General features: G+C 41.9%; 1 protein-coding gene across 1 annotated transcript in view; it reads left to right on the top strand.

The window, feature by feature from the left end:
- LOC127213025 (C-type lectin domain family 2 member E) overlaps nt 1–14,130 on the top strand; it is a 44,828-nt gene extending 30,698 nt beyond the window's left edge. Inside the window, exons 2-5 of the mRNA XM_051173257.1 lie at nt 7,936–8,067; nt 10,597–10,781; nt 11,341–11,447; nt 12,461–14,130. Of these exons, the coding sequence (XP_051029214.1) occupies nt 7,936–8,067; nt 10,597–10,781; nt 11,341–11,447; nt 12,461–12,626 (590 nt within the window). The 3' untranslated portion in view covers nt 12,627–14,130. The remainder of the gene's footprint in view (nt 1–7,935; nt 8,068–10,596; nt 10,782–11,340; nt 11,448–12,460) is intronic.
- Nucleotides 14,131–14,789: the final 659 nt, after the last annotated feature.

Raw genomic sequence — 14,789 nt, 5'->3', positions numbered from 1 at the left:
TCTGTGTATTCCATTGCTGTAATAGATCATGACTCCATAAATTTATTGCTATCTCACCCACATATGGTCTCAACCTTCTTCTCTGTCCTTTTGGTTCTATACATTCAACCCATTTCATGCTCTGTTTTACCTGAGATAGGGTTCCAACCCTAAGAATTGAACATTTGTCTCTTGCAGGGGCCATCTTGGAGGCCAAGATTTATTAGTTATAATGGTCACATCAGCACCCATGTCAAGGATCCCCTCTACCACTGTGTTATTCATTCTTATTCTTAATTTAGCCCTTTGAATATTTATAGAAGTGTGAAAAATATATGTTTTTTTGTTTCCTCCATTTATGTTTGATTCATTTTCCATAACTAATCTGTCATCCACAACATTATGCTTTTTTACAATAGGCACTGGATTTTTTGATCATCCTGGGGAGAATTGTCCTCTGCAGTGACTGGTAATGTTCAGACCACCTTTGACATGGGGACCTTCAAGAGGACCCCCAAGGAATTTCCTGATTATAAAGGGTTTTCTTGCTGGTCTCTGCTCGATGTACATTCATTGGTCCAGTGTCGGCCTTTGCTACACCTCCTACATAACCCAGAAGGCTGAGGCCTTCTGTTTGATTCACTCCTAGGAGCATTATTTCTAAGAATGCTTTGCCTACAATTTCTTCTTAGGTGTCCCATTCTACCACAATTAAAACATCTGGAATTTTGATATCTTTTCAAACCTTTGGAGATCGCTTCTCCTACCCAAGCTTCAGTGTCAAGGTCATTATACTCAATGTTGGCTGTATACCGGACCCATTGAGCCAGTAGGTGCGCAGGTGTACCACCAAATAGTGTCTGGCAGCAGGAGATGCTTCCGATCCTGGTCCCTGTAGAATAGTTCTTAACAAACCTATGAAAGTGAAATTTTTGTTAATGGAGGAGTCTAACGAGCCTTGTGTAAATTGCTGAGACCACAGGGCCAACAGATCTCACCTCCGCTAGTGTTGGGAAAGTATGGGCGCTGAGGGTTCTGCACGCAGTCTCAGCACAACGCGGTGGGATGGGCAGTAGCAGCGGCAGTGCGTGGCAGTGCATGCAGTCTCGGGCCACTGTGGGGATAAGGGAGTTGCAGCACAGACACAAACATCCCACTAGCTGGAGTGTGCCCTGCTGGGTTAGTCAAGGGACCCTGCCTGTGTTCTGGTTTGGGTCAGCAGTAGTGGTTGCAGTGGCAGCAGCAGGCAGTGGGTGGCAGCAGCGGGCACACGTGAGCATTTGCTGGAGCAAAGAAACTGCATTGCAGATGTGTTTGTAAGGAGTTAGGTTTTTCTGCCCACAGCCTGGCCTGCCGCGCCAGCCCCAAATAACACACAGAGACTCTGTATTTGATACAATGCTGTTGTCCAGGTACTAGTTTCTGTCTTAAGTATTAACCCATTTCTATGTATTTCCACATGGTCTTACTGAGAGCGGAGGAATGGCGGTTCTGTTCTCTCCAGACTCTCCATCTTGACTCCTCCTTACTCCTTCCTCTTTCCTCCTTGTCTCCTAGTCCCTCCTATCTTGCTTTCCTATTGGCCAACAGTGCTTTATTCATTAACCAGTATGAGAAACATATACAGAATGACATCTCCCATCATCTTCTCTTTTCTGTCTAAAATAAAAGAAGGGTTTTAACCTTAACATAGCAAAATATATAACACAACAGTTATCAAGTAAGAATCACAGTTAGCAATATTTAGTCCATTAACATTTAGCAAGATTTAAGAAAATATTCTATCATCTATTCTATCTTTGTGTTTAAAGTGTAAGAAACATCTTTAATCCTAACTAGCAGACCGTGGGGGCAAGGGAGCAAGGAAATTGCAAGTGATTGCTGAATAGCTGGGGTGGGAGAGGAAGCTTTACGGTGTAGATGTCGCCACCTAGGTGAAACCTAATTTCCCAGAGCCTGTGAAAATCTAGATGCCACTTCTGACACCAGATATCAGGGGGATAAATAAGGATCGGGGAAGACAGATAGGCTGATGGATGTTTATTCAGGGAGAAATCACTTACACCAGGAACAGACGACCACCCACAGGTACCTGTCCACAGGTTGCCTCCAGATGCTCTGTCTCCAACCAGGAGCTGGGGTCTGGGGCCCCAACCCAGTCCCCCCAGGTAACGCCAGCGCCTGTCCCTGTGCCCCAGTGGGCGTGGTCAGTGCAACAGGTGCAGGCGGGGTGGATCTCTCACTTCATAGGTAGGGCTGGCCAACAGAGAGAATAAAGAGAAGAAAAGGGATCACAGAACAAGAAAAGGAGGATAGGAGGACTTCAGGGGCCAGCCACCCAGCCACACAGCCAGACATGAAATAAGAAGGAAAGAAAATATAGAGAGAAATAGAGAAAGTAAAATCCAAGAGACAAAAGGTAGATGGGATATTTTAAAGTTAACAAAAGCTGTCAAGATACAAGCCAAGATAAGGCCAGGCATTTATAAGTAGTAAGACTCCTGTTTTATTTAGGAGCTGGGTGCAGGAATACAACGAGCTAAGAGAAAAGAATAAAAACCAACAACATCTGACCCTTCAAACTGACTATGACTATTACATGACAGAATGTTTCTGGAATTTCTCAGGACTGTATCCAGAGGTAAAGTACTAATAAATAGCATACATACATACCTTGCACCTCCCTCAAACTGAGAAGGGATTCCTCCTCAACTTGGAGCAATAAACATATTCAGCAGAGAAAAGCAAACAAAGAAAAACCAGTCATGTCTGTAAGCATGAGTTTTCTGGCCCAGCAGGTCCCATGGACCTGGAGCCCTCAAATACTTGAACCTCAGAGCCCTTGAAGGCTCAGAGACTTGTATTAATTATAATACTGTTAGCAGCTGGCTAGGGAGCCTTATTGGCTAGCTCCGTCTTAATTATCAATCCATTTCTATTAATCTACATATTTCCATGTGATTTTATCTTACCAGAGAAAGGTCCAGGGACCTGTTACTCCTCTGGCATCCTACATGGCGACTGCTCTCTGCCTACACCTCCCAGAATCCTCATCTCCTAGACCCACCTATCTTCTATCTTGCTGCCCTATTGGCCACAGTGTTTTATTCATCAACCAATAAGTTGATGAATTTACAGTAATACTTCCTCCCTGACTTCAATTTCCGTCTTCCTTGTAGCTGAGGCTCAATTCAAAGATGCCTGCTACAGCAGATCCAAACGCGTCCACATGTATGCTAGACATAGAGGTCTTTAACACGGAACTTCAGGAAGAAGAAATAGGTATGTATCTGATCCAATAGGAATCAAACTAACAGAGCAGAGAGAAGTTTCGCCGGGGTTTTACAGAGGAGCAAAGTCTCTGTCTGTAACAGGGCCTGTTAGCCTGTCAGAGTTGGGGCTCTGTACAAGTGGAAATGCCTGGAGGCTTCTGGCATATCAGTTACTCTGCTAGAGTATACAGTACTTGAGTATTTCTGGGCAAGAGAAATGAACAAGGAATCAATTAAAAGAACCTAAAGTATGTTTTTGTTTAGTTGGATTTTTAGGTTGTGATTCTTCTGTTTGTTTTTGTTGTGTGCATGCGTGTGTTCCTGTGTACTTGCTAGTCCACTATCTGGGCCGGGAGGGGGGGGAGTGCTTGTATGTGTACTTGCTAGTCTACTATCTGGTAATCTGCACTCTAGTGAGTTGCAGGAATTTTGGTAGAAATGTCCCAGAGTGAAGGAAAATCTAACAGCACAGCTTTCAATGTGCACAGCTAAGAAAGTTCCCTGTGGGGCTGGAGCCTATGGTTTCCAGATCTAGTGTGATTCAAAGGACAGATGGGGAGGGGAGGTGTAGTGGGAGGCTGAACCCCAACACTAGCAAATCCTCTGGCATTTCTGGTTTGTTGTAAATTATGGAAACAGAGAATCTTGAGTTTATGTTAAATTGTCTTCTGTATTTGAAAACTGTCTTGTTCTTTTATTTTTATTACTTTTTCCCCTCTTTCCTTACTTCAAGTTTTGTTTGTTTGCTTGCTTGTTTGTTTTAGTGAAAGAATGTGGGCTTCCTGGAAAACAGTGTTCATAATTACCAAACAGAAAAAAAAAATCAAGGTCATGAAGAATGTAGATGTTAACCAGGCATTGGTGGCACACACCTCTAATCCCAGCACTAGAGAGGCAGAAGGAGGCAGATCTCTATGAGTCTGAAGACAGCCTGGTATACAGAACTAGTTCCAGGGTTCCAGGGCAGACTCCAAAGCAATACAGAGAAACCCTGTCTCAAAAAACAAAAACAAAAAAAAAAAACAAAAAAAAAAGTAGATGTTTTTCAGCTTAGCCACATAGCCCCATAACAGAAACCATTTTCATTCTCCACACATACATGCCCCTTATTTCTGTGAGACAAGTCAGCCCAGGCAGAGAATTTATCATACTGTTTGGGGTTTTGTTGTTGTTGGCGGAGAGAGTGGGGGAGTGGTGGTTTTTGGATACATGTGATATTTTCTATAATAGACATTTAGGGTTTAGTTTTGGAAGAGAAGAACAAGAAGGAAAGTAAACAAAGTCACATATGCAAGTAAATAAATAACTTTCAGAAGTGAAAAACACAATGGTGTGGGGGGAACTGTTTAAAGAAAGTGTTGCATATTAACTTATCAACAAAAAGAAAGGAAGGAAGAAAAACAGAAAGAAAGAAAGAAAGAAAGAAAGAAAGAAAGAAAGAAAGAAAGAAAGAAAGGAAGGAAGGAAGGAAGGAAGGAAGGAAGGAAGGAAGGAAGGAAGCCATTGAGGAAATCTTGATGCACTGAATTCAAAGGACATCTTTGTTTAATGTACTACTGGAAAGAAAGAGGGTTGAGAGGTTTCTATGGACCTAAAATCCAAAGGACATTGTACGCTGTCCCAAAGACTTTGGGGACCCTACACTAGGCAAATAGCTCCATGGGAGAGCCAGGTGGGTTCAGAGAAAGAACAAAAAGTCCAGCTTTGGCCAGTTTCCTAAGGAGAAAGAGAAGCAGAACACGGAGAAGTCAGATCTTTCCAGACTGCTTGGCTGCAGCTCCAGTGGTGACCACATGATCTCAGTAAAGGAACACTTTCTCCTGCCACCTCTTTAGCATGGCTTTGGTGGATCAGCCCTCCTGAGGGGTGGTCTCTTGGCCAGGTGAGTGACAGGCTCAGCAGGACTAACTCTTATGACAGGACACAGTGGTGCGCATGTCTACCCAGGACAAGAAGCAGAGTCTGTTCAGTTGACAAGAGGAATTGGCCTTCAAGGGAGTCCTGATATCTGCAATGGCCTCAAAGGCTACTGTAACATTCCCTGCTCATCGTAGCCCAAAATTATTTACATTATGGGCTAAACCAGAGGAACTAATAAAATGTGTTTCTACCATGAAAATATAGAGGTCCATTTTTAAAGCTTTTCAGCAGACATGCTTAATGTTGGTTACACCCTCACGCACAGCATCCAGGCAGAGAGATTACTTAGGAGAAATGAAATAGCAGCTCAGTCACTTCTGAACTCTGGACTGGAAAAAATCAGAGATGTCTGTTTCAAGGATGATTGGAACTGCTCACCCTTGCCCCTCTGTTTCTGACTCTGCTCTGTCCATTTCTGTCTCCTGTCCTTCTTGGCTTAAGCATCCAGTCCTCTCTCCGCTTTCCCTTAGTGTCAACCGAGACTCCCCGTTATCTTGGACTTTTGTGAAAATGAACAAAATGTGAGGGTTGAAGTCAGCTGGAGGTTTTTGTTTGTCTGTTTGTTTTCCAAAGACAGGATTTGTCTGTGTGGACTGAAACTCTCTTTGTAGACCAGGCTGGCCTCAAACTCACAAAAATACCCCTGCCTCTGACTCTGAGTGCTGGGACCAAAGGCATGTGCCACCACTGCCCAGACAGCAGAAGCTTCTTTAAAATGTAATTTACATTCAGGTAAATATATTCATTGTTGTACATGTCCATGAATTTTTAGAGCATATACAACCATGAAGTCTCCATCATAGTCAAGCTATAGACCCAGGCCCCACCCCAGTACCCCTGTGCCCTTCTGCAGACCTTTCTGCTGTACCCAGCCTGTGGGACCCTTGCTTTTTCTGCTCTTACACACTTGCTTTTTAAGAACTCCATGTAGCCGGATCCCTTGCAGTAATAATGCATTTGAGATTCGTGCACACTGCATTCAACAGCAGTGCATCAGATCCTGAAAACGGTTTTCCTTCTTGGTTGCCTTGCACATTTCCTACGAGAGGAGTTACTTCTTGACTTTGTTGTCATTCTGGTTTTGTAATACATTTGTCTGTTTCAATTCCTGCTTATAATTATAAATTTTGTTTAACTATTACTAGGCAGTATTTTACTTGGTTCAAATATGGTTCCGATGCACTTCTCCAGTCCTCCATATGCATCGCTGTTTTTTGGGAGCATGGGTTATCCCAATTTTTGCTACCAGATCATTTCATAAATATATTCCGCAAAGCCATCTAGTTGTACTAGGCCCCCAGCCAGCCCCAGGGGCCCCAGGTCTGGAAGCTTGTGTTGTTGCCCCTTTTGCTCTATTAGCTGAGGGACATCGGGATCCTTTTTCAGGTACTGCTCCTTCTTCCTTTTCTGTTATGACTTGTAGGCATTGTGTGAGTGCTAACTGTATTCATAGTTCTCAGGGCCCTGCTTCCCTGCCCTCTTCATCAGCCTCCTTGTGTTTTACTACCTGTGAATCTTACTCCGCCATGGTGTGCCTACCCTGCAGTGCATGCTTTGGGTCAGTTATCTTCTGCTCTTTCATGAAGTAAACATTTTTCTTGCCACTCTTATTCTCCACAGGACTGCTTTAATAGCTGCTGTAAGTTCTGTGGTAGCTTCTGCTGCTGCATTGATTCAACAAGTACATACTGCGTATCACGTAACTTCTCTTCCCAACAATGTCTTTGGCCTTGTTTACTCAAGAATCTATAGATAAAGGATTAGTCTATAGAATTAACATTTTGGGAGAGGAATACTCTACATGGGAACTCAGATACAAAACATCAAGGTTAATCTTACTGTGGCATGCCATTCTAATTATACAAGGGTCTGTGTTACTCCTTTGCCATATAATGGCTCTCCATACACTTGGAATCAGATTCAGGTTCATATTAGATGTATTTGTAACAGCACAGATGTAAATTTAAAAATACACACTTTACACGATCATATATGTACTATTTCACAAGCCCATAATGACATCCCCAGAAGAGGTAATACTGCCAGTCTTTTAAAGTCTATTACTAGTTATGTCTCTCCTGGTTGATTTTGGAATTACAGATACATAGATACATATATAGATATATACTCCTTTTTATATTTTTATTCTGTTAATACATAGAATTTCATTTAGTTCATTATAGTTAGAAAGACAAAGATGGATGGATGGATGGATAGATGGATGGATGGATGGATGGATGGATGGATGGACGGACGAACGGATGGAAGGATAGATGGATGGGTGATAGAGAGAAGACAGAGAGACATATAGTAGGGTCAATTGTAGCCATCTCAGCCCCAAACTCACTATTTAGACAAGTCAGGCCTCACCCTCCCGTGTGTTAGAATCACGATCCTCTGCCACTGCACCTGACCCTTTGATTTTGTTTTTCTTTTTGTTAGTATTATGGTTCACTAAGTTCTACACAGGTATATTCTTATACAACTGAATCTATGGGCAGTTGTTGTTGTTTCAACTTCACTTTCACTCTTTCTGTTTCTTGCTGCTTCACTGGCTCCCAGTGACAGGAAGACTCCATCGGAAAAATTCTGTTTCCCTTTTCTTCAGTCTTCTGTGAGCCACGGGCCTCATTTATGAACCAGGACCTTCTGTGAAGGGCGTTTGCAATGCGGGAGTACAGGCCAAATCCACAGACGATTCTGAAATAAATCTGTCTTTTTCCCTAAAATATTCTTGAGGTTGATGTTCTCATATTGTTTTCAGCTAAAAAGCTCAAAGGAAAATATCTCAGACTCATCTCCGCTGAGTCTCCTGCTAAGCTTTACTGCTGCTATGCAGTGATCGCGGTCCTCATTGTAGCTGTCATTGTACTTTCTGTTGCTCTGTCATTGTCAGGTGAGTGACTCGTTCTCCAAAGTCTGCAGCACTCTGACCACATTTACACTGTCAGTTAGACCGATAAACTTATACTGAGAGGGAGGACTCAGTCTAGGAAGGACTCTAGAGAAAGCACACCAGAAACTCCTGTTCTCTGGGAACATAGGATCTAGCCGGAAGATGCAGAGAAGGCACAGCACAGGCTGTGCTGTGCACAGGAAGGTGACATTCAGCAACCTCTAGAGCAGCAGCTTTCAATCTTCCTAATGCTGCGAACCTTTAATACTGTTCCTCGTGTTGTGGCGACACCCACATAGCATCATTTTTGTTGCTACATCATAACTGTAACTCTGCTACTGTTGTGAATTGTAATGTAAATATCTGGTATTTCCAATGGTTTAGACATACGTCCACCTCGAGTATGTGTTCAAGGCAGAGAACAAGGAGAGGGAAACACTCACAGGAGACCACTACAGCTAAGGGGAAGTGAGAGCTGTGACGAGTATAACCATTGGGAAAGGCACAGGAAACCGCACACCCCATGACTCATGCCTTAGTTAATGTCTTCAACCATGGTCTGAGAATACTAAATAGAAAGTTCCAGAATATGTGATTCCCAAGCTTTTAGTTGTAGGCTGTTCCGAATAATGTGATAAAATCTTGAACAATTTTACTGCCATAGCTGAAAACAATGTTTCAGGATATTGTTCTATAAAATCACTTCAACCCCATCAATGAATAGTGCACACATATGTAACAAGACAAAACATTTGACAAAAAGTCTTGGCCAGTGTAACCTAAACTATTCCATAGATCAGAAAAGAGGGTGACAGGGACTCTCACTGCCTGTTGGATTTGTCCTCACAGAAGTCTCTCAGTCTTGGATCTGAGAACTGAGAACAGCTACAAAAAATTCCCCTCCACTAATGGGGGGGGGGTCATTCTGGTATTTAATATTTCTTATCAAGTCGCATGTTTCCTAGAACTCACTAGACCTTTGAAAGAACAATGCATTTGTTCTTACCTGTTAAAGTGAGAAAAAGAAGAATGTCTGTTGTTCATCTAAGCTGTCCTCTGAAACCATTCAGAGCTTTCTACACAAACACACACACACGCACACGCACGCACGCACACACACACACATCCATTCATATATTTACATATATATATATGTATATAATCACTCTACTACAATAGAATCAGACAAAAACGCCACACAGCTCCATTAACACAGCCACTCAAGCAGTTGTCTGGCTCCAGACTATCTCACCTAGCTCTCCCACAGGGTTAAGATAGCCACTCTGAAGCTGTGGGGCTTTGGCTATGGTTTTAGACTTCAAACGTCAGTTAAATGAACTACTGCAGAGTTTACACTGGAAACGTGGTGCTATTCATAACTTTTCTCACAACGTGTGTGCCCATTGTTGCACCCTGTCCTTCCTCACCACCTTGCATCACTCTTCCTTGTTCTTTCTGTGTTACACCATGCCCACACGCACAGCGGTTTACACTGTACATTGTAAGATACAACTGCATATGACATGGTATATGGGTCTCTTTCATTCTGAGTTTGGGTGACCTCACTTAATATACGTTCCCAGTCCACACACTCTGATACAAAACTTTCATTTTTCTTTAAGGCTGAAATATTATTGAATTTTGCATGTGTTCCACATTTTCGTTATGCATTCATGAGTAGATTGGCTTCCAGGTTAGGTCCATTTCTTTCTATTGTAAATAGGGTAGCAATAGCATGGTAGGATGTGTTCTCTCCATATATATCCAGGAATGGCATAGATGGATTGATCATGTGATAGGTACATTTTTTTCATTTCTTTTAGGAACCTCCATATTGTCTGTATACATTTATACTCCCACCAGCAATAAATATGTGTCCCTATTTCTGCACATGGTTCTAACATTTGTTGTCATGTTTCTTCATGACACCCATCCTGACCAGCTTTAACAAGAGCCAGCTTATGTTTATATGTATTTAATGTATGTGAAAGAGTCATAGGAAGACCTTGATCAGAGTTTTGGTATGGAAGACCTATATTGACCATGGCATATGTTGCAGGCTGGCATTTCTCTATAATATAATCCAGGCAAGGGAGGAGTTTGCTTTCTTTTGTCAAGAGAAAAGGAGCATGGATTATGGGAAAGGAAGGTTCCAAATTCTAGCAATCTTTAACAGTCCTAACAGTTTAATGACCTATGATTTTGTGCATACATGTGTCTTTAGTCCCAGCACTCGGGAGGCACAGCCAACAGAATTACTACAAGCTCCAGACAAGTAGAATCCACAGAGTGAGATCCAGGTCAGGCAGGGAACATAGTGAAAATACAAAGATGAAAAATAAAACATTTCCTCCTAACCCCACGGAAAAACTCTGGATTATGGACCCTCACGCTAGGAGGGAGTCTCCTAGGGATCCATAAGAAAAGCTACTGCCCAAGCACACAGCAAACAACTGAGATTTGGATGGCTAACCAAAGACAGAAGACTTGGAAATGTTTATTAAATTTCATGAACTGTCTACATTTTAGGGACAAAGGAACACTCAGCCAATAAGAGCCCTGAATCTGGCTATGGCACCTGCCCAAGAGGCTGGATTGGATATGGAAGTAAATGTTTTTATTATTCTGAAGACATGAGAAACTGGACATTCAGCCATGCCTCCTGCAAGGAACAAGAAGCCCTTCTAGCTCTATTTGACAGCATGGAGGAGCTGGTAAGAAAGGAATCTGGAATTAGTTTGTTGTTTGTTATGCTGAGTGTGAAATCCCTTGAAATAGGGAACTTAAGGCTGAAACAGGACAAAGGATCCTACCCTAGGCACTGGGGACAAGGGAACACATTAGTGTGTGCCATTTACTGGTGTTATTGTGTCTTACTGGAAACCTGAGATATTCCAGAGACATTCAATCATGTGGAGTTCATAGTCAATATATAACCTCAGACATACGAACTACTGAGATACCTGGTGGTCATCTAAGTCTTCATCCATGTGGGCAGGTATTGCATCCTGAAGAAGACAGCTGTTAATAACTGCAAGGACAGGTTTACCAAGGGACTTTCCCAGCCAGGGAGGATGGACGGTCTTCAATGTACTTTGGATTATAGATGAAAAGGCATCCACTGAGAACTGAGGGTGCTGATGACCCCAAAATCTGTGACCCTCTGTTATACCCTGCTGCCTTTCCAAAAGGAGGCTATAGGGTAGAGACCCAAGAGTCTTCTGAAGCAAAGAGACTCAAATATTTGCTTTCTATATATATATTTCATGACAGGATTTCCTGAATAGACACAAGGGAGATTTTGACCACTGGATTGGCCTGCACAGAGAGTCACCACAGCACCTTTGGATGTGGACAAACAACACTGAATACAACAACCTGTAAGTTTGGAAGCCACTTTTCCTTCTGCTTGGTTCATGTGTTGAGTTTGTGTGAGTTATGACTATAAGACAGGAAGCATGACTCATGTGGAGTCATCTGTACTGGGAAGGTAGAGAAATAAACCCTTAGATTGCGGGAGAGCCTCAGAGATAGGGTATGTGCTTATATGCAGAGCCAGTCTCCAGCAAACTCCACATCCTTACAAATTTAAATCCTTTGGATGCTCTCCCAATTACTGGCCATCATTTCCAAAGCTTTCACTTAGTGTGATTGCACTTGAAGTCTTTAGCATGGTGATGGTATCTGGGGTAGATGTGGTCAGCTCCATCACCAATTGAAAACTTTTCTTTGATGAGAAACACCCTTGTGAGATGTAGACAGAATCTAGGATGGGCAGTGGGGGCTCTGAACCCCAGGAAGCTGCTGCAGAACTCCTGGGGTGAGACTTGCATTTCACTGTGTACACAGCTGCACCTATCACAGAAACAGAGACTCCAGGTTCCATTGGGGACCTCCTCTAAAGTCTCATCATCAAAGAGCATCCACACAGCTCCTGGAAGTGAGCATAGCCATTTCAAATGGAGCCATTTCACTGGAATAGTAAAACACAGACCCAGTCAGATCCATCATTTAAAAACCATTCAGAAATTTACTAAGAATTGGATTTTTCCCACTTTCATCCATGTGTAAAATACTTAAACACAGAATTGAAAATCACCCTTTTGAGTCCACCCATGGCAGCAATTCATTTGAACGTGACATCAAGCACCAGACAAATGCCTTCTGCACAGTTTACAGGGTCAACATGAAGGAATGACAAAGGTATAGTGTTCAAACTGAACCCCCAAAATTTAAGGGATGCTAGGTCTACCTAGTACAGGTGATTCCTTATGGGCTCTGTCTTTCCTTGATTCTTATTACAAATAAGCAGTGCAGACTGGCAAAATTTCATTGCTGTATTGAATCAGTGTCAGCCTATGCAGAAATTGTGTTTGTTTGTTTGATGTTTTAGGGTTCCAATCCGAGGAGAAGGACCATATGCCTACCTGAGCAACAATGGGATCAGCAGTGGCAGGGGCTATGTGAATAGGAAGTGGATTTGTAGCAAGCTACAGCTAGCCTTTACAAAAAACAATGGTTTTAAAACCTGCATAAGGGATGTACCACAGCTTGCCTGAGAAAGAGATGCTCTGCGACCTGTTATCTACAGTTGCTACTCCACTCCCGATCTGCTAAAACCATTATCAAAAGCCAATGATAACATGTGTTGACTATAAATATAAAATCTCAGAGGATTATACATAAGGATTCTTGGGAAAACATGGATTCTAAATTAAGTAGATATTTGAGTAAAAACCTAAAGTATAACATATCTGTATTAGTGAGCTCCACTTTTATGACCAGATATGAAAAGCATTTCTTTGTTCCTTGTTTTAAATACAGGGAACCTAAAAATGTGGGGAGATTGAATCCATGGAAATGATTTTTTACAAATTCAATAACCAACCCAAAAGAAGTGATATCTAGACAGTATTAAAGCCAATACTGTCTACTCTGTGATTAATACATCATGAACATTATGAAAATGTTTTTACACTTATTCTTCAATGTTCCTATTTTAATTTCAGTGACCTAAGAGCATGATCAAAGACAATGCCATTTTACTTATTTCAACTTTTTTGAGACTTTCATACATGAATATGGCATTCAAACTTTATTCTTTATTAGGTTCATTTCAAACCAGGCTAGTTTGAATTGAACCTACTAAAAGACTAAGGTGGTTAATTACTGAATCTCTTTAAAAGCATTTGGTGCCTAATTTTGTAATCATTTACATACACTTGAGTTTTAAGAACAAAGTAATTTAATTTTTTGATCATGTGCTATACTGTACTGATGAGTCCTAAAAAGGACGAAATAACAGATCAAAAGCCTGTCTTCAGTCATTTCTGTCTTCCTACTTTACTGATATATGTACTAAGCCTGGTGACTTGAGTTCAACCTGGACCCACTTTGTAGAAGGAGAAAAGCAACCCCAGCAAGTTGTCCTGTGATGCTCTCACAATGTACCTACACACACATATACACAAAAATAAACAAAAAATGTTAAGTTTGTCTTTTATAGAGACTGTGCCTGTTATGTTTGTTTTGTTATTGTGCTGCTGCTGTTATTTGCTTTTTTGTTTGTTTGTTTGGTTTGTTTTGTTTTTGAGACAGGATCTTATTAAGTAGTTCTGGTTGTCCTGGCAGTCACTATATAGACCACACTGGCCATGAACTCACAGAGGTCTGCCTGCCTTTGACTCCTAAGTGCTAGGATTCAAGACATGGCTCACCGTATCTGGCAATGACTATGCCTGTTTTGAGTCTATATTTTTATTATTAGATAAATACAAGCATATCTCATTCAGGAAAATACATTTCTCAATGCTCTGGTCCTACTTCATTTAGCCTTTTTTTTTTCCTTTGTTTCAAATAAACTAACAAAAAAGTTCTATTGTTACTCACTTTTGTATTTCTAGATACTAGCATAGTGTGTCAACACAGAAGTGTTCAAATCATATTCATACGGGAGGTAGGGTCTCAGGACTGTGGTTGTAAGATTTCACTGTTGGGTTGTATTCAGCTACGTTCTTCATTCATAAACCTTTTCTTCAATAAACCTTTCTACAAATGGTTTTATATTAAGCTGTGTGTGGTCATTGTGAGACAAGATATTCACCTAAGATATTGAGGGCAAAGCAGACCAAAGGACAGATATCATCAAACACCAACTTGTTGAACTTAGAGTTTTATTGGGGTTATTTTCAGAAATATGAGTGAGGGATGAGGGCTTTAATACAAGGTCAGAACTGACACTGATGCCATATCACCAAAGTCCACTCCAGCATGAATGACTGGCCGTTCACAAAAGCTGCAACCTTGGAATATAACGAACAGGTTACTGGCACCTCACTGGGTAAGAGAGTGTCTGTCTTAGTTACTTCTCTTTGGCTGTGGAGAGACACTGCGACCAAGGCAACTTACAGAAGAGAGTTTCTTGCAAGCTTGCCTAAAATTTCAGATGTTGGGGAGCATGGTGGCAGGCAGGCATGGGGTTGGAGCAGAGGCTGGGAGCTTCCATGTTGAGACAACAACCAAGACGCAAAAAGGGAGCACTCCCTGGGGATGATGTGGACTTTTGGAACACAAAAGCCACTGACACAGCTACTGAAATGAAGCCACACATCCTCCAACAAGGCCATACCTCCTCTAACAAGGCCGTACCTCCTCTAACAAGGGCGTACCTCCTCTAACAAGGCCGTACCTCCTCTAACAAGGCCGTACCTCCTCTAACAAGG

The sequence above is a fragment of the Phodopus roborovskii genome, unplaced genomic scaffold (assembly GCF_943737965.1).
Source record: "Phodopus roborovskii unplaced genomic scaffold, PHOROB, whole genome shotgun sequence".
NCBI classification, from domain to species: Eukaryota; Metazoa; Chordata; class Mammalia; order Rodentia; family Cricetidae; genus Phodopus; species Phodopus roborovskii.
The sequence above is the reverse complement of the archived record's forward strand: the minus strand, read 5'-3'. Positions and strand labels throughout refer to the sequence as shown.